This window comes from Pyrenophora tritici-repentis, chromosome 8 (assembly GCF_003171515.1).
Source record: "Pyrenophora tritici-repentis strain M4 chromosome 8, whole genome shotgun sequence".
Classification (NCBI taxonomy): Eukaryota; Fungi; Ascomycota; class Dothideomycetes; order Pleosporales; family Pleosporaceae; genus Pyrenophora; species Pyrenophora tritici-repentis.
Window position 1 is genome coordinate 1 of NC_089397.1, and position 25409 is coordinate 25409.

General features: G+C 51.7%; 15 protein-coding genes across 15 annotated transcripts; 8 read left to right on the forward strand and 7 right to left on the reverse strand.

Moving 5' to 3' along the window:
• Positions 1-601: 601 nt before the first annotated feature.
• PtrM4_134670 (uncharacterized protein) lies at positions 602-1417 on the forward strand (the record flags this gene model as incomplete). Its single annotated transcript, XM_066109206.1, has 1 exon — positions 602-1417. One exon carries the CDS (start codon positions 602-604, stop codon positions 1415-1417), a length of 816 nt encoding a protein of 271 aa, XP_065960128.1.
• A 532-nt stretch (positions 1418-1949) lies between these two features.
• PtrM4_134680 (uncharacterized protein) lies at positions 1950-3948 on the forward strand (the record flags this gene model as incomplete). The annotated part of the gene is made up of 3 exons (XM_066109207.1): positions 1950-2713; positions 2764-3530; positions 3593-3948. 3 exons carry the CDS (start codon positions 1950-1952, stop codon positions 3946-3948), a joined length of 1887 nt encoding a protein of 628 aa, XP_065960129.1.
• A 393-nt stretch (positions 3949-4341) lies between these two features.
• PtrM4_134690 (uncharacterized protein) lies at positions 4342-4743 on the forward strand (the record flags this gene model as incomplete). The annotated part of the gene is made up of 1 exon (XM_066109208.1): positions 4342-4743. The coding sequence occupies one exon, from the start codon at positions 4342-4344 to the stop codon at positions 4741-4743; it is 402 nt and encodes a 133-aa protein (XP_065960130.1).
• Positions 4744-4852: 109 nt separating this feature from the next.
• On the forward strand, positions 4853-5401 carry PtrM4_134700 (uncharacterized protein; the record flags this gene model as incomplete). The annotated part of the gene is made up of 1 exon (XM_066109209.1): positions 4853-5401. One exon carries the CDS (start codon positions 4853-4855, stop codon positions 5399-5401), a length of 549 nt encoding a protein of 182 aa, XP_065960131.1.
• A 1722-nt stretch (positions 5402-7123) lies between these two features.
• PtrM4_134710 (ComEC, membrane metal-binding protein) lies at positions 7124-8525 on the forward strand (the record flags this gene model as incomplete). Its single annotated transcript, XM_066109210.1, has 2 exons — positions 7124-7450; positions 7560-8525. 2 exons carry the CDS (start codon positions 7124-7126, stop codon positions 8523-8525), a joined length of 1293 nt encoding a protein of 430 aa, XP_065960132.1.
• Positions 8526-9004: 479 nt separating this feature from the next.
• On the forward strand, positions 9005-9769 carry PtrM4_134720 (uncharacterized protein; the record flags this gene model as incomplete). The annotated part of the gene is made up of 1 exon (XM_066109211.1): positions 9005-9769. One exon carries the CDS (start codon positions 9005-9007, stop codon positions 9767-9769), a length of 765 nt encoding a protein of 254 aa, XP_065960133.1.
• An 863-nt stretch (positions 9770-10632) lies between these two features.
• Positions 10633-12795, reverse strand: PtrM4_134730 (uncharacterized protein; the record flags this gene model as incomplete). The annotated part of the gene is made up of 1 exon (XM_066109212.1): positions 10633-12795. One exon carries the CDS (start codon positions 12793-12795, stop codon positions 10633-10635), a length of 2163 nt encoding a protein of 720 aa, XP_065960134.1.
• A 130-nt stretch (positions 12796-12925) lies between these two features.
• PtrM4_134740 (PRP38-assoc multi-domain protein) lies at positions 12926-13726 on the reverse strand (the record flags this gene model as incomplete). Its single annotated transcript, XM_066109213.1, has 1 exon — positions 12926-13726. The coding sequence occupies one exon, from the start codon at positions 13724-13726 to the stop codon at positions 12926-12928; it is 801 nt and encodes a 266-aa protein (XP_065960135.1).
• An 85-nt stretch (positions 13727-13811) lies between these two features.
• PtrM4_134750 (DUF3505 multi-domain protein) lies at positions 13812-14777 on the reverse strand (the record flags this gene model as incomplete). The annotated part of the gene is made up of 1 exon (XM_066109214.1): positions 13812-14777. The coding sequence occupies one exon, from the start codon at positions 14775-14777 to the stop codon at positions 13812-13814; it is 966 nt and encodes a 321-aa protein (XP_065960136.1).
• A 1108-nt stretch (positions 14778-15885) lies between these two features.
• On the forward strand, positions 15886-16650 carry PtrM4_134760 (uncharacterized protein; the record flags this gene model as incomplete). Its single annotated transcript, XM_066109215.1, has 1 exon — positions 15886-16650. The coding sequence occupies one exon, from the start codon at positions 15886-15888 to the stop codon at positions 16648-16650; it is 765 nt and encodes a 254-aa protein (XP_065960137.1).
• Positions 16651-16979: 329 nt separating this feature from the next.
• Positions 16980-17278, reverse strand: PtrM4_134770 (uncharacterized protein; the record flags this gene model as incomplete). The annotated part of the gene is made up of 2 exons (XM_066109216.1): positions 16980-16987; positions 17104-17278. The coding sequence occupies 2 exons, from the start codon at positions 17276-17278 to the stop codon at positions 16980-16982; spliced, it is 183 nt and encodes a 60-aa protein (XP_065960138.1).
• Positions 17279-17454: 176 nt separating this feature from the next.
• On the reverse strand, positions 17455-18467 carry PtrM4_134780 (uncharacterized protein; the record flags this gene model as incomplete). The annotated part of the gene is given in 3 exon segments (XM_066109217.1): positions 17455-17460; positions 17480-17950; positions 18132-18467. The coding sequence occupies 3 exon segments, from the start codon at positions 18465-18467 to the stop codon at positions 17455-17457; spliced, it is 813 nt and encodes a 270-aa protein (XP_065960139.1).
• A 508-nt stretch (positions 18468-18975) lies between these two features.
• On the reverse strand, positions 18976-19952 carry PtrM4_134790 (uncharacterized protein; the record flags this gene model as incomplete). The annotated part of the gene is made up of 2 exons (XM_066109218.1): positions 18976-19512; positions 19563-19952. 2 exons carry the CDS (start codon positions 19950-19952, stop codon positions 18976-18978), a joined length of 927 nt encoding a protein of 308 aa, XP_065960140.1.
• A 130-nt stretch (positions 19953-20082) lies between these two features.
• PtrM4_134800 (uncharacterized protein) lies at positions 20083-20391 on the reverse strand (the record flags this gene model as incomplete). The annotated part of the gene is made up of 1 exon (XM_066109219.1): positions 20083-20391. One exon carries the CDS (start codon positions 20389-20391, stop codon positions 20083-20085), a length of 309 nt encoding a protein of 102 aa, XP_065960141.1.
• A 430-nt stretch (positions 20392-20821) lies between these two features.
• On the forward strand, positions 20822-23477 carry PtrM4_134810 (Dimer-Tnp-hAT domain containing protein; the record flags this gene model as incomplete). Its single annotated transcript, XM_066109220.1, has 2 exons — positions 20822-22141; positions 22188-23477. The coding sequence occupies 2 exons, from the start codon at positions 20822-20824 to the stop codon at positions 23475-23477; spliced, it is 2610 nt and encodes an 869-aa protein (XP_065960142.1).
• Positions 23478-25409: the final 1932 nt, after the last annotated feature.

Sequence of the window (25409 nt, forward strand, 5' to 3'; positions counted from 1 at the left end):
ATAGGAACAAGAAAATGGTACCTAGGACAGCCACCAGAAGACCTACAGAGAGACACTGTATAAAACTAAAACCACAACCCTCTCCTTTGCCACAAGAGCCCGCTGATACATCTCTTTCTACTTATCAAACTGCTCTTTAGCACCTGGCAACAAACAGATACAAGCTATCTTTTGTAGAAAAGCCAAAAACCATATTAGCGAACCATACCAGAAAACCATGTAAATTAGAAAAACCAAGATAGAACGGCCTTCGGCCAAAGTCCTACATAGTCTCTGACTGAAAAAGGACTCTAATGGAATAATAATAATAATAATAATAATAATTCTCTTGTCAGAATATGGGCATATTTTGGGTGGTGGACAAAATCCGGGTGTTCGGAGCTGTGGATTCTGTGGATCAGTTAAATTAGTCAGCGCGCACAATCCACCGCGACCCAACTGATCGAACAGCGTTGGACAACAGAACACACGACATCAGACCAGAACAATACAATCGATCCCAATCATATTATTATACTATTATCCCGTCTTTGATAACCCATCACAATCTGACAATTAAGAGTCTCATCCGCCCTACCAATAATCCAACAACCAAATCGCTATGACCGCTCAAGCCAACCAACAGAACGCGACAGTGCTCCTACGCGACGAGCACGACTATCGCGCTTGGTACAGCCAACTCCAAGCGCGCTGTGTCACCTACAATATATGGGAACAGGTCAATCCTGATGGGACAAAGCTGCCACTGATGGAGCCGTTCCCTCCGGAGCTCCCGGAGTGCGCCGACTACGCGCCATCGACTGGACTCCCTGCAGGAGCCAATCCAACTAGACTATCAGATCTATCCTCAGCGGGACAACGAGCCTACAAGGACGATCTTGAGATCTACAAACTCAAAATGGAGCAATACAAAACAAAGTACGCCAGATACAAGACTGAGATAACCAATCTCCAACACATTATGATCCTCGTCCAATCTACCGTCGCGGTTCACCTACAGCGCACCTGCTGTCCGCCAGATGGATCGATCAGAGACTGGATCAAGAACCTTCGAGCCCATGTGGGCATCACTATCGAAACCGAACGAGAGCAAGCGCGACAGCGATACTACAGTGCTCTTAAACCACCTCGATCCGCGAATAACTGGGATACCTGGCTCGCCGAGTACAATCAAGCTGTAACTGAAGCGGAGACACTTAAGGTGCCTGATACTACTCAGTTTAGATCAGTAGCTGTAGACTTTATGTCGGCAGTAAACAAAATAGCCCCAATATGGGCAGCAACCTTCCAATCCAATGGGATGGATCAACCTGGGGTAACCCAGAAGGACATGATGAGACGGTTCCGAGAGTATATGATGCTGAATCATCCGATCACGCGAAACAGAAGCCAAAAAGGCAGCTTTTGCAGTGGATGATCCATCTGTATTTCTTGCTGCGAACAGCAACGCTGACCAGCGCGTGGATGGGGACACCCACCATGTGGAAACGGGAAACTCTCAAGTCAGAAAACGGGGCAGACCCCGATATCAACGTACAGCTATAGAGGAAGGCGATCGCGAACCTCCAAGCTCTTCAATCCCTCCAAGAGGAAGAGGCAAAAGCGCAAGATCGTACGCCTACGGTAACTCCGCCAAAGCGGACGCCGTGCCTGGTAAAACTGTGATCGCAGACGCCAGAGGCCCCAAATGTCCAGCATGTGACATGGGGCATGCCCTCCGTGATTGCTTCTACGTGTATACTGAGAAAGCTCCGGAGTGGTGGGAACCCAATCCAAGAACAGCCCAATTCGTGGAGCTCAGACGAGAACATGACGCTGAGTTTCAGAGTCTCCTGAGAGCCCAAGGTCGCCCAAGGACTCATACTCCAAGACTTAAGCAGTCCCAAACTCCTACACCTAATCTTATTGATGATTGACTAAATGGACGACAGATATCGAAGATCGACGCCATGTTCGCCGCTGTATCCTCCCTATCGAATCGGCACGATTACCCACTAAGCAACTCCTTCATCTTTGACTCAGGATCGACGTGCCATATCACGAACAACCCCGATCGGATCCACAACTATCGGCCACCGATCCATGGAGATTTCATATGGGCAGGCAATAGCCAGATTTGGATCAAGGGATATGGATCAATAGTCATACAGCTTGAACATAAACAGAGAGTAGAGAAACTCGTGCTCCACGACGTAGCAATCTGCCCAGACATCCTCTGCAATATCGTCTCATTTAGAGTACTGAGAAAGCAAGGACTCTGGTGGGATACCCAATCGGATCCCACAGCGGTCAAGCGATCAGATGGATCAACCGTCTGCGAGCTGGCAGAGCTATATGGTCAATGGGTACTGGAGTATCGGCCAAATGGATCAGAGGACAGAGTAGCCCTACACGCCTCACAAACGTCCCGAACGCGCCGGCGACCCCAACAGGCGCCTGCTCTCCTCTGGCACAAAAGACTGGGACACCCAGGGCCAGCAGCGATCGAGCACCTAGTCCAGCAAGCTGAGGGGGTGCGAGTTAAAGGGGTAACGACAGTGCAGTGCGATGCGTGTGGCCGAGCGAAAATCCGACGACAGATCAGCCGCGCTCCACGGATCAATGATCAGGGACCCGCAGAGAGGCTCGCCATTGATTTCCACTCCTATGAGAATCAATCCTACAACAAAGAGAAAAGCCAATTGCTAATTACCGATAGGTACTCGCGATTTCAGTGGGATTTCTATCTCACAGATAACCGAACGGCGAAATCGATCATCCGAGTACTATCCAATTTCCTCACTTTCCTCCAAAACCAATACAACATCACCCAAAAGTGATCGAAACCGACAACGAGATCACCACAGTCAAACCAGACGTCGAGCGATGGATCAGAGGCCAAGGCATTGCTGTCGAGCCTTCAGCACCAGATACTCAAGCTCAAAACGGTGGAGCTGAACGCTCAGGGGGTGTGAATAAGGAGAAGGCACGCACAATGAGACTTGACGCCAATCTACCATGGGAACTCTGGCCAGAGATCACTCGGGCTGCTGTACACCTCTACAATCGAACGCCAAACTACAGTAACCAGTGGAAAACACCCTACGAAGTATTCTTCACGCGCGTATCACTAGCAAATGGGATAGTCACGTCGATCAAGAAGCCCTACCTAGCATACCTCAAAGCCTATGGGTGCAAAGCTTTTGCGATGACTGATGATACCCACAGAGGCAAATCAAGACTACAGCGGCTTGATCCAAAAGCCTGGATCGGCTACCTAGTTGGATATCAATCATCCAATATCTATCGGATTTGGATCCCATCACTCGCCAAAGTCATCAGCACAAGAGACGTGACCTTCGACGAAAATACAATATTTGATGGGACAATTGAAGACCTAATGGATAGCCTTATGCACAGCACTCTTTCAGAGATCGCAGCATACGTTAGGACTATCGAGCTCCACCACCGATCCCAGACACCGGGACGGAGTCGTTTCATGAAGACGACGAAAGCATCAATACCACAGAGGAGGAAGAAGATCCGCCAGGGTACTACAATGGTCGAAAGATCCAAGATCACTACCCAACTCCTCCATCAACACCTCCACCAGCAGTCCTGCTCGCCCAGTTTATGAGTGGAAATGTTCGATCCACTCCTGAGATCCAATCATCCAAAACAGTTCCATGGGCCGCAGCGTTCATGGCTGGATTAAAGGCAGGGACTATAGGCACTCACAATGGAAGCCCAATCGACAAGGCACAACTTCACCGGCTACTCGCCAAAGGAGTCAAGATCCATCAATCACAACTTCCTGATCCACCGACAGCCAGGACTGATCTTGATCAGCACCCTTTAGGAGAGCTATTTAAAGAAGCACAACGTGCACATCTCGACAGCCACAAAGTCACCAATTCGTGGGAAGAAGTACCCTACCAAGCAGCTAATCTAAAGGACACCAGATTCTAGACTGCATGTGGGTGTATGTCTACAAATTTAACAAGCCAATCAATTCATTAAGTGCAAAGCTCGATTAGTTGTGCGGGGTGATCAGCAGCGCAATATCACCTCCCAAGACACCTACGCCGCTACTCTAGCTAGCCGATCATTTCGACTACTTATGGCAATCGCTGCCAAACACAATCTTGAACTAAAAGTACGACGTTACCAACGCCTTCGTCCACGCATCGTTAGATCGAGAGGTCTACATGCGGATGCCAAAGGGTTATCAGAAGCCCGGCACTATCCTACGGATCAAGAAAGCTCTTTATGGCTAAGAATATCCCCACTCCTTTGGCAGAAGGATCTCACAGCGACGCTCACTCAACTTGGGTTCCAGATTGTACCCACGAGCCCTGCTGTATGATCAAAGACGGAATCATCATCTTCTACTACGTAGACGATATCATCCTAGCCTATGGCAAGGATCAATCCAAGAAGGCTCAAGAAGCAATGGATCAGCTCAAGCAGCGATACTCCATCACTGGTGGAGACGATCTACAGTGGTTCCTTGGGATCGAGGTGATCAGGGATCGATCCAAACAACTGATCCACCTCTCCCAGGTTGCCTACTATGAAAAGATCAATAGACTAGTGGACGATCAGACAATCCGCCACGATACTCCTATGGCGACCAGCGAGCTCATGCCCAGAGAAGGACTAGCTACCCCGTCTGAGATCAATCGATACCAGCGGAAGATTGGCTCTCTCCTCTACGCCGCTGTCAATACACGCCGGATATTGCTTTTGCGACGTCTAGACTAGCCAGATTTCTCGCCAACCCAAGTCAGGAACACCAACAGGCTGCGGATCGAGTGTTACTCTACCTATCCGACACTAAGTGGCTGACATTACGATTGGGTGCGGCACCGCTATGCAGGTAGCCAGTGACGCATCATTTGCAGACAACACTCTGGATCGCAAAAGCTCTCAGGGCTACGCGATTAAACTCTTCGGCGGGCTGATCGCCTGGCGATCTAGCAAGCAAGATACCGTCACTACTTCAACAACTGAAGCAGAGCTCTTAGCACTCTCACAAGTAGCCAAAGAAGCGATCTTTACCTCACGATTGATCAGTGAACTTAAGGTTAAGCTACCGAGTCCTACGATCACTATCCAATGCGACAATCAACAGACGATCCGTCTTGTAACTCAAGCAGTATCAAGACTCACCACGAAGCTCCGACACGTAGATATCCACAACCATTGGCTCCGACAGGAAGTGACGAACCAGAGGATCAAAGTAGTATACACAAAATCCTCTGAGATGATAGCTGATGGCCTCACCAAAGTACTCCCAGTAAACCAGTGGACGGGCTTTCTGATCCAACTAGGGCTGGTCGAAGTTAGGGATCGAGAGCCACACAATCAGTCACCTGTTGTAGAGATCCAAGCTCAATTAGAGCAGCTTAGCTGTGGTTAATCCAGCTCAAGGCTCTTGAGCTGAGGGGGTGTCAGAATATGGGCATATTTTGGGTGGTGGACAAAATCCGGGTGTTCGGAGCTGTGGATTCTGTGGATCAGTTAAATTAGTCAGCGCGCACAATCCACCGCGACCCAACTGATCGAACAGCGTTGGACAACAGAACACACGACATCAGACCAGAACAATACAATCGATCCCAATCATATTATTATACTATTATCCCCGTCTTTGATAACCCATCACAATCTGACATCTCTCTTCTTCCCTTTACCTCGGCCTATACCCTTCTCTGCAATAACCTCTGTTGTTTATTGTTCTCCTCTATTATAAACGGCTGACTCTAATAAAACTCTCTTATTAACCTATTCGTTTCTGTACACCCTAACCCCTACTTGCTCTAAAACTGTCTTACGAATCCCTCTATTAAATTTACTTTAACTCTCTGTTCTACTAACCTCCTATCTATCCCTATGCTACTCTATTCTTGCTTCCCTATACTAATCCTAACAACCTTGCTATAAATACCCTCGAAACTAACAATCTTTTATATCTGCTGTCTAATCTCCTCCGTATCTATTATCTTCTTATTGCTTGTATACACACGTTATACCATTCGCTATACTAAACACAACCTAAATACTTCTTCAACTATCTCCTTTGCCTACTACCTCTTAGTTCTCTAATACTGTTGTATATTGTGTCGGCTCTGTCCTTCGCCTACCGCCGTCTATATACCGCATCGCATTATCTACTACCCTATATACCTCTATCACTATTCTGCGTCGGTAAACTTAAACTCTACCTACTGTATGCACGTCCAACACGGCCTGCCTCGTCTTACTACTGTTGCTTAAATACCCACTATGCATTATTGTACTGTACCTTAACTCTATCCTTATCCTTATTACTACTGCTGTTCTTGCTACTCTCTCTTTACTTGCTCTATATTTTTCTTTACTTCTCTTTCTATTTTCTTTACTTCTCTTTCTATTTCTTTACTTCTCCTTCTTTCTCTTTATCTTTTGCTTCTTATGTCCTTCTCTATAAACTTCCTTATCTTTCTCTTCTTTCTTCTTCTACCTATCTTCTATTCCCTTTACTATACTCCTCTTAAATTATATCGGGTTTCTTTTATTCTTCTTTCTTTTCTAACATCTCTTTTTAATATTATTGAAACATAATCTCTTATATCTTTTTTATTTATATCTTCTTCTTATGACTCTACTTTTATATAAACTTAATCTTTTCTTCTATCTTCTTATTAATGTATTCCTAATAACTTGCTCTGTCTTCTACTACAATCCTAATCCTTAAATCCTACTTAATTCTATGCTTGATTTCTTTCTTAAACACTATCTAATATATACTACAAACTATACCTGTTTTACCTACCTCATCTATCGATTATGAATCTCACCAACTTTATACTCTCTTTTCGAATCTTTCTTTTCTTTGCTTTATACCTGCATACTTATTTTTAACATAAATAACTCTTCTTTAAACTTTTGCTCTTACTATACCCTTACTGTGCTTATTACTCTTACTACTGTTACTATCTTTGCCTCTATTATAATTACTCTTGCTTCTACCACGGCTACGGCTGCTATTCTTGTAACTTTTCCTTCTATCGCGACTATCACTCTTACTGTCTATTCAATTACGGTTACGGGTTCTACTATTGCAACTCCCGCTGTTCCTGCCGTCCTTGCTGCTTTTAACATGCTCGTTATTACTCCTACGGCTACTACTACACCTGTGTTTACTGCCGCTTCTACAAATATCGCCACTGCGGCCCCTACGCTTCCTATTCTTGCTATCCACTCCGTCCTTGCTGCTCTCGCCATTCCAGCTGCTCCTGCTGTCCTCGCTGCTCCTGCTCTCGCTAATTACGCTCCTACTATTTCCGCCCTTACTGCTCTTACTCCTGCAGCTTTTACTCTTAATGCGCCTACTCCTACGGTTACTGCTCTTATTGCTGCTACTCTTAATGCTCTAGCTCTCACTGCTATTGCTCTCGCTACTCTCGCTATTCTTGCTACTACTACTGTCCCTGCTGTCGCCAACCTCGCTTCTATCGCTATCCTTACTGCGACCACTCTCCCTGCTCCTATTATTTTCGCTGCTTGTAACACCCTCGTTGCTGCCGCCTTTAAAGCTCCTACCCTTGCTACTCCTGCTATTCTTACTGCTCCTGCTCCTACGGCTCTTACTTCTACGTCCTGCTCTTGCTACTCTTACTCCTACCGCTCTTACTCCTCCGCATTCCGCAATCCTCCCTATTACTGCTTCTGCTCTCGCCACTTCCTCTATCTCTACTATCCCCGTCCTTCTTGCTGCTCTCGCTTTCCCCGCTGTTCCCGCTGTCTCTACTGCTCTCTTCTGCCCCTTACCTCCTACGCCTCCTCCACCTGCGGTAACTGCGGTTTCGGCGGCCGCTACCGCTCCTCTTGTCGCTGCTCTTACTACCCTCGCTACTTTCGCTTTCCTTGCTGCTCTTAATATCTTCGCTATCAATCCTACGGCTTCTGTTCTCGCTGCTCCTGATACTCTTACTATCTCTACTGTCCTTACTTTGTCCCTTGTCCTTGTAACTTGCACTGCTCTTAATATTCTTATTACTACTCCTACTACCCCTGCACCTGTTGCCGCTTCTGCCCCTGCTATCCTTGCTGCTTATAATATCCTTACTTCTACCTCTTACCTCTTACAGCTTATATACACCTCCGGCTACTGCTATTGCTACTGCTACTCTCCTACTTTCGCTATCCTCGCTACTCTTACTGTCCTTACTATCCTCGCTGTTCTTACTATCCTCGCTGTCCTCATTATCCTCGCTGCTTCCGCTGTCCTTACAATCCTCGCTGTCCTCGTTGTCCTCGCTGCTTCCGCTGTCCTTACAATCCTCGCTGTCCTCGTTGTCCTCGCTGCTTCCCTCGCTGTCCTCGTTGTCCTCGCTGCTTCCGCTGTCCTTTCTACCCTTACTGCCCTTACTATCCTCGCTGTTCCCGCTGTCCTTGCAATCGCTACAATTAACTTAATAGTTAATTCCCTTGCCGTTCGCCCCTTTCTTGCGCTGCCCTTGTTGCTCTTACTGTCCTCGCAATCATCGCAATCACCTTAATTACCTTAATTGCCTCTATCCTCGCGGCTACACATCCTGCTCTTACTGCTCTTGCTACTCTTACTTCTATCGCGCCTGCGGCTCCTGCTTTCCTACTCTCGCTATCCTCGCTTCTCTCACAGCTGATCCCGCTATCCCTACTATCCCCGCCGTCCTCGCTGCTCTCGCTGCTATCGATATCCTCGCTTCTGCTCCTCACTCCCCACCGCTCCTACTACGCCTGCGGCCGCTATAACTACTTCTGCCCCTGCTCTTGCTTTCCCTACTGCTCTCGCTGTCCCTGCTGTCCCCCCACTGCTCGCGCTACTCTCGCTGCTTCTCACTTCCTACCGCTGCTACGGCTTCTACAACTCCTTTCGCCGCTGCGGCTCCTGCTCTCGCTGTCCTTACCGTCGTCGCTGCTCTCGCTACTCGCTCTGTTCTCGTTACTCTCGCTATATGCGCGGCTCTCGATGCTCTCGCTGCCAACGCTACCTATCATGTCGCTGCTCTTATTTCTCTCGCCTCTCTCGCTCCCTACGCTCTCGCTACTTGCCATCTCGTTGCTCTCGCCTGCCTCGCCTGCCTCGCTCTCGCTACTTGCCATCTCGTTGCTCTCGCCTGCCTCGCCTGCCTCGCTCTCGTTGCTCTTGCCGCTCTTGCTGCTCTCGCTCTTGCTGCTCTCGCTATCGGAGCTACTCTCGCCGTCGTCACGACCCTCGCTTTTCCTCCCTGCTCAAGCTGCTATTACTGCTTTCGCTACCTGCCATCAAGTTGCCCTCGCTGTCCTCGCCATCCTCGCCATCCTCGCCATCCTCGCCGTCGTCGCTGCCCTCGCTATCGCCACTATCGCCACTGTTGCAGCTATTGCTCTCGCTACCAACGCTGCCTGCGCTCTTACTGCTCTCGCCGCTCTCGTTACCTTCTCTGCCCTCGTCTTTGTCGTTGCTCTCATTGCTCTCGCTGTTGCCGCTGCTTTCGCTACCTCTAATATCTTTACTACCCTCGCCTTCGTCACTACTCTCGCTGCTCTCGCCTTGATCACTGCTCTCGCTGCCCTCGCCTTCGTCGCTACTCTTACTGCTGCTACTATCGTCACTGTTGCTGCTATCTCTCTTGCTGCTAACCCTGCCTACGCTCTCGCTGATCTTGCTGCTCTTGCCTTTATCGCTGCTTACACTATCCGACCTACTCGAGCTGTTGGAGCTACCCTCGTCAACGTTACAACTCTCTATATTTCCTCTACTCGCCTATTAATCTTGTAATCCAACAAAACTCTCCTGCTAAGTTATTGCTCTCAACCGTCTCTAACAATCGCTTTTTTCCTAAAAACTCAAACAACGTCGGCCCTGCTCCTGAATTACTAACCCCGAACTCCTCTAACCGCGCCGTCCATCGGTTTCCTACCTCGCTCCGCCCTAATGCTATACTTAATAACCCGCCTATTAATACCCCTCTATACTGGCAATCCCCGTCTTGGACTCTCTGATATCGCCCAAAACTATTCCTTTCCCACCGATTGCATATCTCCTGCGGCACTCCACACCAAAAACAGCCCGAATAACGCTCAAACTTAATTGTCTCTTCCATCCTCTTAATCGACTCCTTGATCCGCTGGCTCTCCTGTCGCCAACATTGCCGTACGTCGTGTGCGCTCGATCCTTGCCCTACCGCCTCGCATAACCCACACCGGTTTATCCATTGCGCCAGCTGCCTACGCAGCCACTCGACGTCGGCGAACTCCTGCTGCCGCTGCTGTATCAATCTCTGTCGCGGGCCGCCTTGCTCTCGTTGCTGCTGATTAAACGCCTGCCGCGCCTCTTCTTGCTCCCTCTCCAATGTCTCCGCCTCTTCTTCGTTGCTGCTGCCGCCCTCGGCCACCTCCACCACCTCCATCTCCTCCACCTCCTCCACCTCCTCCACCTCCTCCATCTCTTCCATCTCCTCCTCCATCTCCTCCTCCATCTCCTCCTCCATCTCCTCCTCCATCTCCTCCTCCTCCATCTCCTCCCGTCGGCTCTCATGCATACGTCACACCTCTCCTCTCCCTCCTCGCACCGAGCTCGCTCGGCCTCGCGCCTGTCTAAATACCCGTCCAACATTACCCGTCTACATGTCGCCGCCTCGTCTATGCCTTCGACGTATGCTCGCACCAACCGCTGCTCCGCCTCCCCTGCTTGTCATCCGCCGCTCGCTGCTCGCCGTCCTGCACCATCATGATGGCCTCGCTCCGCTCCCCGTCTCGCCCGGCTCGCCCGCTCTCCTGCGCGTAATCCAACACGCTAAACGGCCAATCCATGTGGACAATGCACCGGATATCGGGCACGTCCACTCCCATGCCCAACGCGCTGGTTGCCACAATCACCCGCTGCTTGCCGCCCATGAACTCCTCCAACATGCTTGCCTTGCCAACCGCGTGGTGATGATACGCATGGCACTTGAGCTTCTCGGCTAACCCCTTGACCTTTGGCACTGAGTTGCCGTACACTACAATCTTGCCGCTCTTATACTTTCGGACCTTCTGCTGTACCATCGCCAACACCGTTGCCTCTACCTCCTGTCTCTTCCTCTCCTTCTCTACCCTTACCACCCGGTACGCTATGTTGCTCCGTGCTGTTGGTGCCCTAAACATTCTTACCTGCCCACGCTCAAAATGCATTCGCCGGAATAACTCGTCCTCCTCGCTGGGTGGCAACGTTGCTGTTAACATGACCATCTGCGTCTCTACAGCCACTAGCTTACCTAGCTGCTGCATCTGCTTGCGGAACGTGTACTGCCGGTTTAACACGATATGGCACTCGTCGATAATAATCCGATCTAGCTGCCGCGTCGCTCGTAGCCGGTTTAAAAACGTTGCAAATTCCTCTCCAACTGCCGACTCGGGCGTCACTAACACCACCGCTGCTGCGTCTGGCGGACGCCGACTCTGCCACTCTACGCACGATATCCCTAGCTTCTTGCACCGCTGTGCCATGTCGCCACGCAACGCGATCAACGGCACTACCACCACCGTCGTGCCGCCCTGCTCTGCCCACGCCGGCAACATGAACAACAAGCTCTTGCCTGCCCCCGTCGGCATCACCGCTACTACGGGACTCTCGCCTGCTGTGATGGCTTTGATCGCTGCCTCCTGCACCCCCCGGAACTTGGCCTCCTCGCCCATCATGCGCTTCAGCTGCGCTCTCGCGTCCATCTTCCTCAGCCGCTGCCACCGATCCACCCTTGCCTCGTCTGCCTCGCTCTCAAACGGCGCTCTCTTCCGCTTGCTGCTTCTTCTCTGGTCGTCCAAGCCTGCCTGGAAGCCCAAAAATCTATGCCAATCCGTGCTCGATGCCCGGAACTGCTGCCGCCTATCCGCCACGGCCCCTGACTGCTCCATGATCCCTCGCGCGTATACCAGTCCCGCCACGTGCGACGTATGGCCCGCCTGCTCGTCGGCAATCGAATCTCCTGCCTGCTCCTCAGCCCACTCCTTATTCTCCTCGCCCTCATCTGCCTGGAACGCTGTCGATCCACGCAAAAACCGCCGGCTGATGCCAATCGCCATCTCCCGGTACCCGGCAAACGTCCACTCCTGGCCCATCGCGATCCGGCTCTCGCGCTTCAACGCCTCCCGCAGCCGATCGGTCGTCCACTTGCGGCCGCTGGGGTCTGCTGGCCACATATGCGACGAAACTGCCTCCTTCTCCCACACCAACGCCTCGAGCCGCTGCTGGAACGGCAACACCAGCCACATATACCACACTACCAGCTCGCCCACCTCGCGCGGCAAATATCGATGGATAATCTTGACGTCGCCGCTGACTTTGTATCCCTTGTGGTACCGTGTCACAAACACCACCATGCCGTCCTCGATGAATATATTGCGATGCCCCCCTTGCACTGTGTTGCTATGCCGTACGCTCAGTAGCTCTGGCCCTCGCGCTGGCTGCCCACCCGTTATGTGCATTAACACCGCCAGCTTCTCGCGAAATTCTACCACCCGGTCCATGTATCGCTCTATTGCCTGTCGGTCTACCCCTGACTGCGTCCCGGGCTTCATGAACCGACTCCGGATGCTGGCGCTCTCGCCTACCCGCTCAAATAACCACCTCTCGCCGTTGACGGGCATGTTTGTGCGATGATCCTTCAAAAAGTTCCATCCTGGCCGCTCGTCGGTTGGGTTGTCACGTATGCTCTCCCATGGCACTGCCGGCACCGGCGCTGCCTTGCTGCTAAACATTAACTCCTCTGTTAATAATCGCCGGCTCTCGCTAGCCAGCCCATGTACCATGCCGCGGAACTGCGCCATGCTAAAATGCAGCTCTTTGTACAGCAGCTCGTCGCCAGACTCCGCAACAATCAATCGATCGACATGATTGATTCCTATATAGGTTAAAGAGTTACTTTATTAGGCAGCCTTTAACCTAGATAGGAATCAATCATGCCGATCCGATTGATTGTTGCGGAGTCTGCTCGTCGCCGTTCGTCCACTCTACATGCCCGCGGGTTGTAGTGTTGTAATGGATCTTCAATCCATACGTCCGCAAATCCAACATCCACTGCATGGGGCTATGGCTGCCGCGCACCATGAACCGGTCCATCATCTTCTGCACTAACTGCAAACACCCCTTGGGACGCCGTCGCTGGCTTGGCCCGCTCTCGTACGCGCTGTCATCTAAGTCGTCGTCTGTCTCATCGCCGCTATCCTCCTCGGGCCCTGACATTTCTAGTCCCTTCTGCACGACCATAAACCGAGCGATCTTGATCACCGCCGATAATATCGGCGGGTACTGCTCCGGCCCCTTCCATCCGTCCTCCTTGACGCCCAGCACCGCCAACGCGCACACCAGCGGGCTGTCATACTCTCTACGGGTGATGCGGTGGTTAAGTAATGCAATGCAAAACTCCAAACACGCTTTCTGTATCTTAGACAACTTCTTAGGCTCGGGGCCTTCTCCCTGACCTGGCTCTTCCTCAGCTACCTCTATCGCCTCGTCTATGTCGTCCATCATCTCCTCGTCCAGCTCTTCTCTCTCTTCGTCCATATCCTCGGCTTCATCTTCTTCGTCTCCCTCTATGCTCCGCTTTGCCTGTTCGATTAACACCTCCCATGCCTCTCGCTGCCGGCGCGTAAACCGATACTTGGGGCTCTTCCACCCGTGCTCTTTCTGTGTGCGTGCAAAAAACATTAACATCTGCTGCCACGGTCGTGTGTGCTTGACAATGGCGTTCTTGTCCATATACGGCTGCAGACTCCGCAACAATCAATCGGATCGGCATGATTGATTCCTATCTAGGTTAAAGGCTGCCTAATAAAGTAACTCTTTAACCTATATAGGAATCAATCATGTCGATCGATTGATTGTTGCGGAGTCTGTACGGCTGTAACGGCTGGAACCGGGTTTGGTGCATCTCTGTGCGAATTGCCTCCAACCGTATAAACACGCCAATCCGGTCAATAATGGATGCCTGGCTGAACCGCGCCAATCCATCCATGGCTGCCCAAATCGCTGCTTCCACCGGCTCGGCCTGCTGCTCCTGCCTGGCATCTGGCTCTGCCACGGGCTCCTCGATGCACGCTAACAAATCCGGCCTCTCCATGCCCACTAGGTACGGCAACCACTGCGTCCGCTCCAGCCATGGGTTCACCTCGTCGCGCTCGCCCTCCTGGATCGTCGTCTGCGCCCGCTTCTCGATGTCTGCCCACGCCTTGGCCATCTGCTCGCCCACTCGCGCCCATGCTGCTGCCCCGTCTACGGGCACGATTTCGGGGCCTTCTCCATCCTGGCTGGGTGCCTGGACCTCAAAGTACTGCGATCCATGCCGGCTGCTGAATAATCGCTGGCAATGGACCAGCCGGTACCCCTTATCCATATGTGCCTGCACGCTCTTCTGCCTGGTTCGACTTGGCCGCCCTCGCTTCTTCCCTGCTGACCATCCTTGATGGTCCTTACGCCAATGCTTTCGTATAGCCTCCTTACTTCTTGCTACATAATAGCAGCAGCTGGAGTCAAATTGGCATAACATCCCGTCTGTATACACTGGCAATTGCCGCACAGGCTTTGGAGCACCAGTCGGCACCTCGAGCTCACTAGGGTACTGGACTAACCCAGCCCAGCTGCGAACCTGCTGTCCAACTGCCTCAGCCTCCTTGTAACTAACCTTATGCTGCTTCTGTAGATGGCCCTCAATCTGATCTGGCCATACTGCATATCTGCACTCTCTGCATGCCGCTACGCTGTGCTCAGGCACATGCTCGAAATACTGGCACTCGATGCTAGGTTTAGACATGTTGAAATATCGACGCCTACCTGTTCTACTCGGCTTCTTATATACACGCGCTGTTGATCGCTCTCTCGGTGCTTACTCCGGCGGCGCGCGCGCGGCGGGGTGCCGAGCCTCGCGACCTCCTGACCCCCCAGACGCGTAACCCTAACCAAGAACACCAAACCCTAAGCTCCTGAACCACATAGTCTGCTGCGCTGTAAATTCGTCAGATTGTGCGTCTACGTATGCTGAGTTATATGTCTAAATTTGGAGTAATTTCGACTATAGACTAAAAATGGGATGTACTCCTGAAGTTTAATGGGATAAACCCCTGGTTCTAGTATATACCCGCCATACGCGTACTTCTCAGCACTAACAAAAAAATGGTATATTATAACGTACCATTGAGCGCCCTGGGTTAGGTAAGTGGGTCTAGGAGAGTGACCGGATTGAATTGATTGTTGCGGAGTCTACTCGTTGTCCTCGCTGCTTCCGCTGTCCTTTCTACCCTTACTGCCCTTACTATCCTCGCTGTTCCCGCTGTCCTTGCAATCGCTACAATTAACTTAATAGTTAATTCCCTTGCCGTTCGCCCCTTTCTTGCGCTGCCCTTGTTGCTCTTACTGTCCTCGCAATCATCGCAATCACCTTAATTACCTTAATTGCCTCTATCCTCGCGGCTACACATCCTGCTCTTACTGCTCTTGCTACTCTTACTTCTATCGCGCCTGCGGCTCCTGCTTTCCTACTCTCGCTATCCTCGCTTCTCTCACAGCTGATCCCGCTATCCCTACTATCCCCGCCGTCCTCGCTGCTCTCGCTGCTATCGATATCCTCGCTTCTGCTCCTCACTCCCCACCGCTCCTACTACGCCTGCGGCCGCTATAACTACTTCTGCCCCTGCTCTTGCTTTCCCTACTGCTCTCGCTGTCCCTGCTGTCCCCCCACTGCTCGCGCTACTCTCGCTGCTTCTCACTTCCTACCGCTGCTACGGCTTCTACAACTCCTTTCGCCGCTGCGGCTCCTGCTCTCGCTGTCCTTACCGTCGTCGCTGCTCTCGCTACTCGCTCTGTTCTCGTTACTCTCGCTATATGCGCGGCTCTCGATGCTCTCGCTGCCAACGGTACCTATCATGTCGCTGCTCTTATTTCTCTCGCCTCTCTCGCTCCCTACGCTCTCGCTACTTGCCATCTCGTTGCTCTCGCCTGCCTCGCCTGCCTCGCTCTCGCTACTTGCCATCTCGTTGCTCTCGCCTGCCTCGCCTGCCTCGCTCTCGTTGCTCTTGCCGCTCTTGCTGCTCTCGCTCTTGCTGCTCTCGCTATCGGAGCTACTCTCGCCGTCGTCACGACCCTCGCTTTTCCTCCCTGCTCAAGCTGCTATTACTGCTTTCGCTACCTGCCATCAAGTTGCCCTCGCTGTCCTCGCCATCCTCGCCATCCTCGCCATCCTCGCCGTCGTCGCTGCCCTCGCTATCGCCACTATCGCCACTGTTGCAGCTATTGCTCTCGCTACCAACGCTGCCTGCGCTCTTACTGCTCTCGCCGCTCTCGTTACCTTCTCTGCCCTCGTCTTTGTCGTTGCTCTCATTGCTCTCGCTGTTGCCGCTGCTTTCGCTACCTCTAATATCTTTACTACCCTCGCCTTCGTCACTACTCTCGCTGCTCTCGCCTTGATCACTGCTCTCGCTGCCCTCGCCTTCGTCGCTACTCTTACTGCTGCTACTATCGTCACTGTTGCTGCTATCTCTCTTGCTGCTAACCCTGCCTACGCTCTCGCTGATCTTGCTGCTCTTGCCTTTATCGCTGCTTACACTATCCGACCTACTCGAGCTGTTGGAGCTACCCTCGTCAACGTTACAACTCTCTATATTTCCTCTACTCGCCTATTAATCTTGTAATCCAACAAAACTCTCCTGCTAAGTTATTGCTCTCAACCGTCTCTAACAATCGCTTTTTTCCTAAAAACTCAAACAACGTCGGCCCTGCTCCTGAATTACTAACCCCGAACTCCTCTAACCGCGCCGTCCATCGGTTTCCTACCTCGCTCCGCCCTAATGCTATACTTAATAACCCGCCTATTAATACCCCTCTATACTGGCAATCCCCGTCTTGGACTCTCTGATATCGCCGAAAACTATTCCTTTCCCACCGCTTGCATATCTCCTGCGGCACTCCACACCAAAAACAACCCGAATAACGCTCAAACTTAATTGTCTCTTCCATCCTCTTAATCGACTGCTTGATCTGCTGGCTCTCTTGTCGCCAACATTGCCGTACATCGTGTGTGCTCGATCCTTGGCCTACTGCCTCACATAACCCACACCGGTTTATCCATTGCGCCAGCTGCCTACGCAGCCACTCGACGTCGGCGAACTCCTGCTGCCGCTGCTGTATCAATCTCTGTCGCGGGCCGCCTTGTTCTCGTTGCTGCTGATTAAACGTCTGCCGCGCCTCTTCTTGCTCCCTCTCCAATGTCTCCGCCTCTTCTTCGTTGCTGCTGCCGCCCTCCTCCATATCCTCCTCCATCTCCTCCTCCATCTCCTCCACCTCCTCCATCTCTTCCATCTCCTCCTCCATCTCCTCCCCGTCGGCTCTCATGCATACGTCACACCTCTCCTCTCCCTCCTCGCACCGAGCTCGCTCGGCCTCGCGCCTGTCCAAATACCCGTCCAACACTACCCGTCTACATGTCGCCGCCTCGTCTATGCCTTCGACGTATGCTCGCACCAACCGCTGCTCCGCCTTCCCCTGCTTGTCATCCGCCGCTCGCTGCTCGCCGTCCTGCACCATCATGATCGCCTCGCTCCGCTCCCCGTCTCGCCCGGCTCGCCCGCTCTCCTGCGCGTAATCCAACACGCTAAACGGCCAATCCATGTGGACAATGCACCGGATATCGGGCACGTCCACTCCCATGCCCAACGCGCTGGTTGCCACAATCACCCGCTGCTTGCCGCCCATGAACTCCCCCAACATGCTTGCCTTGCCAACCGCGTGGTGATGATACGCATGGCACTTGAGCTTCTCGGCTAACCCCTTGACCTTTGGCACTGAGTTGCCGTACACTACAATCTTGCCGCTCTTATACTTTCGGACCTTCTGCTGTACCATCGCCAACACCGTTGCCTCTACCTCCTGTCTCTTCCTCTCCTTCTCTACCCTTACCACCCGGTACGCAGAGATGTCAACAAGCAAGTCAAGCTGGCTTGATTCTTATCGATTGCAGATCACAGACCATTCTCTGGGACGTGCCACTGTGCACGAGCCTCTATATTGTCTGTGATCTGCAATCGATAAGAATCAAGCCAGCTTGACTTGCTTGTTGACATCTCTGCCGGTACGCTATGTTGCTCCGTGCTGTCGGTGCCCTAAACATTCTTACCTGCCCACGCTCAAAATGCATTCGCCGGAATAACTCGTCCTCCTCGCTGGGTGGCAACGTTGCTGTCAACATGACCATCTGCGTCTCTACAGCCACCAGCTTGCCTAGCTGCTGCATCTGCTTGCGGAACGTGTACTGCCGGTTTAACACGATATGGCACTCGTCGATAATAATCCGATCTAGCTGCCGCGTCGCTCGTAGCCGGTTTAAAAACGTTGCAAATTCCTCTCCAACTGCCGACTCGGGCGTCACTAACACCACCGCTGCTGCGTCTGGCGGACGCCGACTCTGCCACTCTACGCACGATATCCCTAGCTTCTTGCACCGCTGTGCCATGTCGCCACGCAACGCGATCAACGGCACTACCACCACCGTCGTGCCGCCCTGCTCTGCCCACGCCGGCAACATGAACAACAAGCTCTTGCCTGCCCCCGTCGGCATCACCGCTACTACGGGACTCTCGCCTGCTGTGATGGCTTTGATCGCTGCCTCCTGCACCCCCGGAACTTGGCCTCCTCGCCCATCATGCGCTTCAGCTGCGCTCTCGCGTCCATCTTCCTCAGCCGCTGCCACCGATCCACCCTTGCCTCGTCTGCCTCGCTCTCAAACGGCGCTCTCTTCCGCTTGCTGCTTCTTCTCTGGTCGTCCAAGCCTGCCTGGAAGCCCAAAAATCTATGCCAATCCGTGCTCGATGCCCGGAACTGCTGCCGCCTATCTAGACTCCGCAACAATCAATTCAATCCGGTCACTCTCCTAGACCCACTTACCTATCTAGGTAGGGCTTAAACTCCTATAGGTAACTACTAGGCTTAAAGCGGTAATCAATCAATCCAATCTGAACCTTCTAGGACCCACTTAATTGATTGTTGCGGACTGTGCGCCTATCCGCCACGGCCCCTGACTGCTCCATGATCCCTCGCGCGTATACCAGTCCCGCCACGTGCGACGTATGGCCCGCCTGCTCGTCGGCAATCGAATCTCCTGCCTGCTCCTCAGCCCACTCCTTATTCTCCTCGCCCTCATCTGCCTGGAACGCTGTCGATCCACGCAAAAACCGCCGGCTGATGCCAATCGCCATCTCCCGGTACCCGGCAAACGTCCACTCCTGGCCCATCGCGATCCGGCTCTCGCGCTTCAACGCCTCCCGCAGCCGATCGGTCGTCCACTTGCGGCCGCTGGGGTCTGCTGGCCACATATGCGACGAAACTGCCTCCTTCTCCCACACCAACGCCTCGAGCCGCTGCTGGAACGGCAACACCAGCCACATATACCACACTACCAGCTCGCCCACCTCGCGCGGCAAATATCGATGGATAATCTTGACGTCGCCGCTGACTTTGTATCCCTTGTGGTACCGTGTCACAAACACCACCATGCCGTCCTCGATGAATATATTGCGATGCCCCCTTGCACTGTGTTGCTATGCCGTACGCTCAGTAGCTCTGGCCCTCGCGCTGGCTGCCCACCCGTTATATGCATTAACACCGCCAGCTTCTCGCGAAATTCTACCACCCGGTCCATGTATCGCTCTATTGCCTGTCGGTCTACCCCTGACTGCGTCCCGGGCTTCATGAACCGACTCCGGATGCTGGCGCTCTCGCCTACCCGCTCAAATAACCACCTCTCGCCGTTGATGGGCATGTTTGTGCGATGATCCTTCAAAAAGTTCCATCCTGGCCGCTCGTCGGTTGGGTTGTCACGTATGCTCTCCCATGGCACTGCCGGCACCGGCGCTGCCTTGCTGCTAAACATTAACTCCTCTGTTAATAATCGCCGGCTCTCGCTAGCCAGCCCATGTACCATGCCGCGGAACTGCGCCATGCTAAAATGCAGCTCTTTGTACAGCAGCTCGTCGCCAGACTCCGCAACAATCAATCGATCGACATGATTGATTCCTATATAGGTTAAAGAGTTACTTTATTAGGCAGCCTTTAACCTAGATAGGAATCAATCATGCCGATCCGATTGATTGTTGCGGAGTCTGCTCGTCGCCGTTCGTCCACTCTACATGCCCGCGGGTTGTAGTGTTGTAATGGATCTTCAATCCATACGTCCGCAAATCCAACATCCACTGCATGGGGCTATGGCTGCCGCGCACCATGAACCGGTCCATCATCTTCTGCACTAACTGCAAACACCCCTTGGGACGCCGTCGCTGGCTTGGCCCGCTCTCGTACGCGCTGTCATCTAAGTCGTCGTCTGTCTCATCGCCGCTATCCTCCTCGGGCCCTGACATTTCTAGTCCCTTCTGCACGACCATAAACCGAGCGATCTTGATCACCGCCGATAATATCGGCGGGTACTGCTCCGGCCCCTTCCATCCGTCCTCCTTGACGCCCAGCAGAGATGCCAACAATCAAGCCTGCTTGATGGGCTTGATTGATTTGATTGAGTGAATACAATCAAGCCAAATCAAGCCCAGACTGCTCAAAAGTACAAGCAAATCAAGCCCATCAAGCAGGCTTGATTGGTGAGCTTGATAGGCTTGATCCTGGCTATATCGTAGAACGTGAAGTCGTAGATTTTGGTATAACCTAGGTTCCATCCCATCTTCTCTCACTTAAAGGCTAGTACGTACAGGGCATAGCGCCCACAACGTTAGCCGGCGGAGATATAGATCTTAGTTCCCGTAGCACAATGATTAACACAATTCTCTACATGTTCTATTCCTAGTGCTACCCGTTGCTATTATGCCAGACCCTAGGCATCCTCGTAAACGCCCTGCTGCCGCTCCTGTTGCCGCCGCTGGTCGCTCAAAACGCCAGAAAGGCAGTAAATCACAGCCTATAACTATCGAAGCTTCGCAGCCATCTCACCCTTTCGTTATCGACGAGGATACACAGCGCGAGACTCCGCCAACGTCGCCGCGTCGAGCTATACTGGCCGCGAGCCAAGGCGTTGATTTCGAGATGCAGTTGCGCGACTCTATACCCGAAGATGCGATTGTCGCGCCTGTTGAAGCCTCTGAGGTAGCTGCAGCGGCGTCTGAAGCGGTAGATGAAGGCGAGCCAGAGCCTGACTTCGACCCGCGTATGGCCGATAACTTTGATGGCATTAACTGGAGTCGCCTGCCACGGTATATGAAGCCTCTTCGGACACAGAAGCAGAAGAAAAGCTGGGTATACAACTACGGTTATCGGCTTACTCTCCGCAGTAATACCAACAGGATATTCTGGCTGTGCCACATCTGTCACAAGCGTAAAGCAGCGACTGCTGGCTTTGCGGAGACGACGGAGGCAACTAGTACTGCTGCGAGGCACCTAAATAGGGATCATGGAATAACAAACGCTGGCGAGCAACCGCCTCAGCAGCTTCTTGGAGGCCAGAAATCGCTAGAAATGATGCTGAAGGGCGGCTTCGGCGTTAGCCAAAGGGTTGCGAACGAGATAGGAAACTTCGACGTACAGTCCTTTCGAATAGCAGCTGTTAGCTGGCTTGTTGACAACAACCTCGCCCTCTGCCAGTTCGAAGATCCAGCTTTCCGCAGGATGATACATTTCGCGAATCCTGAAGCTGAGCAGGCGCTCTGGAGTAGTCGCACAAGCGTTGCGCAGTTTGTGATGAGGCTGTACAACTTCATGCAGCCTCAGGTCGTCGATGAGCTGCGTTGCGCGGCGAGCAAGATACATATAAGCTTTGATGGGTGGACCGTTAAAGGTGGCAAGCGTGGCTTCTTCGGTATTGTCGCTCACTTTGCCACGGCTGAGGGCGACCTTAGGGACGTTGCTATTGACCTGCCGCAGCTCTCAGGTGCCCATACTGGCGACAGGATAGCTGATTGTGTCGCTGAAACTCTGCAGAAGTTTAATATAACTGCGCAGAACGTTGGCTACTTTATGCTCGACAACGCGTTCAATAACGACACTGCTATCGCGACCCTTGGAGCGAAGTTTGGCTTTAAGTCTAAGCATCGCCGGCTACGTTGTAGCGCTCATACAATCAACTTAGTTGGCCAGTCGATTATATTTGGCTCAAACAAGGACGCCTTTAACAACGACGAGAACTTGGCTGTAAGTCTACCTGTTCTTTTCAATGAAGCTTTCTAACGCTGTACAGGAGGAAGAGAAATACCTCAACGAGTGGCGTAAGCAGGGCCCATTAGGCACGCTTATAGACGTTATTAGCTACATCAAAACGCCACAACAGTACGACATGTTCGCGAACTTTCAGCGCCTCGCGAGGCAGGACTTACCGGCCGACGACGACGCTAAATTCCAAATACTCGAGCCTGTAAAGCCTTGCGTTACGCGCTGGAACTCCTTTTGTTCAGCGTTTGAGAGAGCTGTATTACTACAACCCGCGTTCAACTCCTACGTTTGTTTCTACGTGGAACAGCAGCGCGTTGCCGACTCACACGCCCGAACGAAGAACAACAAGAAGCCCCAGGCGCCTGCTTGGATGAGATCTAAGGGCCTCACAGCTGCTGATTGGGCTGTTATAACTGAGTATATTGAGGTGCTGAAGCCGCTGAAAGATGCTACAAAGCGCCTTGAAGGCAGAGGCAAATGTGGCCGTTTCGGTGCGATATACGAGGTTATACCAGTGTTTGAGTTCCTTATGGGGCGCTTTGAGCAGCGTCTCCGGCAGTACGAGAGGGTTGATTTTGAGCAGCGCGAGGCGCCTGAAGATCACATCTCTATCAACTTTCGCGCAGCGTGGGAGAAGCTCAACGACTACTACAGTAAACTCGACGACTCACCCGCGTACTTTGCGGCCTGCGCTCTTCACCCGTACTATCGACGCTATTGCGAGAAGGCGTGGCGTGATAAGCCTGAGTGGCTCGTCGCCTGTATGGCTGACTTTCGTGCTCTTTGGGCAGAGTATACGACCTCTACTCCTCCAACAAAGCCCTCAAAAGAGCGTGATAACGGCGCTATTGACGAGGCTATCTCGTACATCATAAGCGATAGCGAGGACGATGATGAGCTCACAGATGAGTACGACAGGTGGCGCAAATTGGAGCCAAAGTGGACGAGTAAGCAGCACAACAGCCCTAACGTTGACGGCAACCCTATCAAGTACTGGGTACAGCTTCAGTCTAAGTATCCCGACCTCTCACGCTTTGCGATTGACGTGTTGAGTATTCCAGCGAGCAGTTGCGAGTGCGAGCGCATGTTTAGTGAACTAGGAGATCTACTTGCTCCGCGACGGCGCAAGATTGGGTCACAACTACTCGCCGCGCTTCAATGTGTACGGGCTTGGAATGCCGCTGGCATAAAGCTGCCGACGTCAGCTACAAGCCAACTCTCAGATCACGACCTTGAGCAGTTGTACAACCTCACAGCGTGGGAGCCAGACTCCGCAACAATCAATCGGATCGGCATGATTGATTCCTATCTAGGTTAAAGGCTGCCTAATAAAGTAACTCTTTAACCTATATAGGAATCAATCATGTCGATCGATTGATTGTTGCGGAGTCTGGTGGGAGCAACCTAGCGATTCCGGTAAGTACAGCCCATCTCCATCCTCGTCTACGACCTCTAGGGTCATCAGGATAGCTGCTTCTTACAGCTTCAATATACCTAGCAGAGCGTAGCTGACTACTTCTTAAAATAGACGTCTCGCCTACCTTACAACGCCCATCCACTGAATAATACCGCCTGCCTCCGCGTCGATTAATGAGTCTTAAGCTTCGATATATCCTATCCAAAGGCCTTAGAGAGGTTACTGTCCCTGCTGTATACTGCTGTTGGGGCATATACTGCTAGTGAACGATGAGGATAGCTTGTGAGCACTCTGCTCAACGTAGAGACTCCCGAGTAGCTGGGTTTCAACGGCGATAGCGATACAATCTTATCTTTTCTTGATTACTCGCGCGCAATAAGACTTCAGGTTATATACTACGCAACACTGCTATTCTCCCTCAAACGCGCTCCTAGAAGGACCTCTCTCTAGAGCAGATAGTTGCGGCCTTTTTTGCTTTGTGTTCGAAACTCTATACTAACTTCTCGTTTTGCCTTTTTTTGGCTCCAGAAACCGCCTTTTTCACTCTTCGGAGCTTCCTAAGGCTACCTAGCGATCAAGCCCATCAAGCTCACCAATCAAGCCTCACTGATCGACCTATCAAGCCCATCAAAGCAAGCTCAACACCAAGAAAACGTCAATCAAAGCAAGTATAGGGCCTGAAGCTTGATTGATTTGATTGTTGGCATCTCTGGTAGTCTGCAACGCTTGTGACGCAGGCTAGGTATAGTTGTCGTACTGCTTTTGGGGAGAGTCCTCTTTCGATGTTGGCCAGTCTCCCTAGCCTGTGAAATGCTTTTGTTGCTTGGCTTACGCGTGTAGCAATATGTTCCTTGAAAGACAGTCTATTGTCTATGTGGATGCCTAGCCATTTGATTGTGTCTTTCGGTTCTACAATGGTGTTGTCTGGAAGCTGTAGGCTTCTCTCTTTTCTCTCTTTCTTGGCGGTAAAGTGAATGAGCTCTGTCTTAGCTATATCGAACATAATCGCTAAGTTTTTCCCTCGGTGAGATAGTAGGCGGACTTGCTGTTCTAGTATTTTGACGTTTTTCTTTAGAGATGTTGAGGATGTCGATAGAGATAGGTCGTCGATATAGGATAGGTTGAAGCTTTGTAGTCCTGGGAAGAGGTCTCTGGTGTAGATAAGAAAGAAGATCGGAGACACTAGGCTGCCTTAAGGTATCCCAGCTATTATCTCGGAGAATTCTTGTGTCTTATTGTCGAAGGAGAGTCTTAGCGATCTATTTGAGAAGAAGGATTTTGTCCAAGTGATAAGACTAATTGGGAGGCCTAGCTTCTTAAGTGTTCGCAGGAATTGATTGTGTGAGACGTGGTCAAATGCTCCCTTTACGTCCAGGAAGATAGTTGATGTTATTTGGCCTTTCTGTTTCTGGTGCTGGATTTGGTCGATGAGTAGCATAGCTGCCAGACTCCGCAACAATCAATCCAGATTGGTCAGATTGATTGATTTGATTGGTCATTTGGAGTTTTTACCAACTCAATCAACTCAATCTAAGCTTTTCAAAATAGCTAATCAAATCAACTTGCGAAGGTCAGATTGATTGATTTGATTAGTTAGATTGATTTATTATTAACGAGTTGTAAGGCGAGTAGTGTCGTATTAAGAGAAGGTTTTTGGTGTTGAAGATAGTTATCTTGGACCCCTATCTCGCTTAGCTTGTGATCCCTGTCGGCCGGGCAAGCCAGTCTCTATGCATTCACTTCTCACCAGCTAGCTCTCCTCTTATAGGACTAGCTCCTTCTGCTTAGGGGCTAGCCTCTTCTAGGCTTCACCCCGCACCTATATAGCTAGTC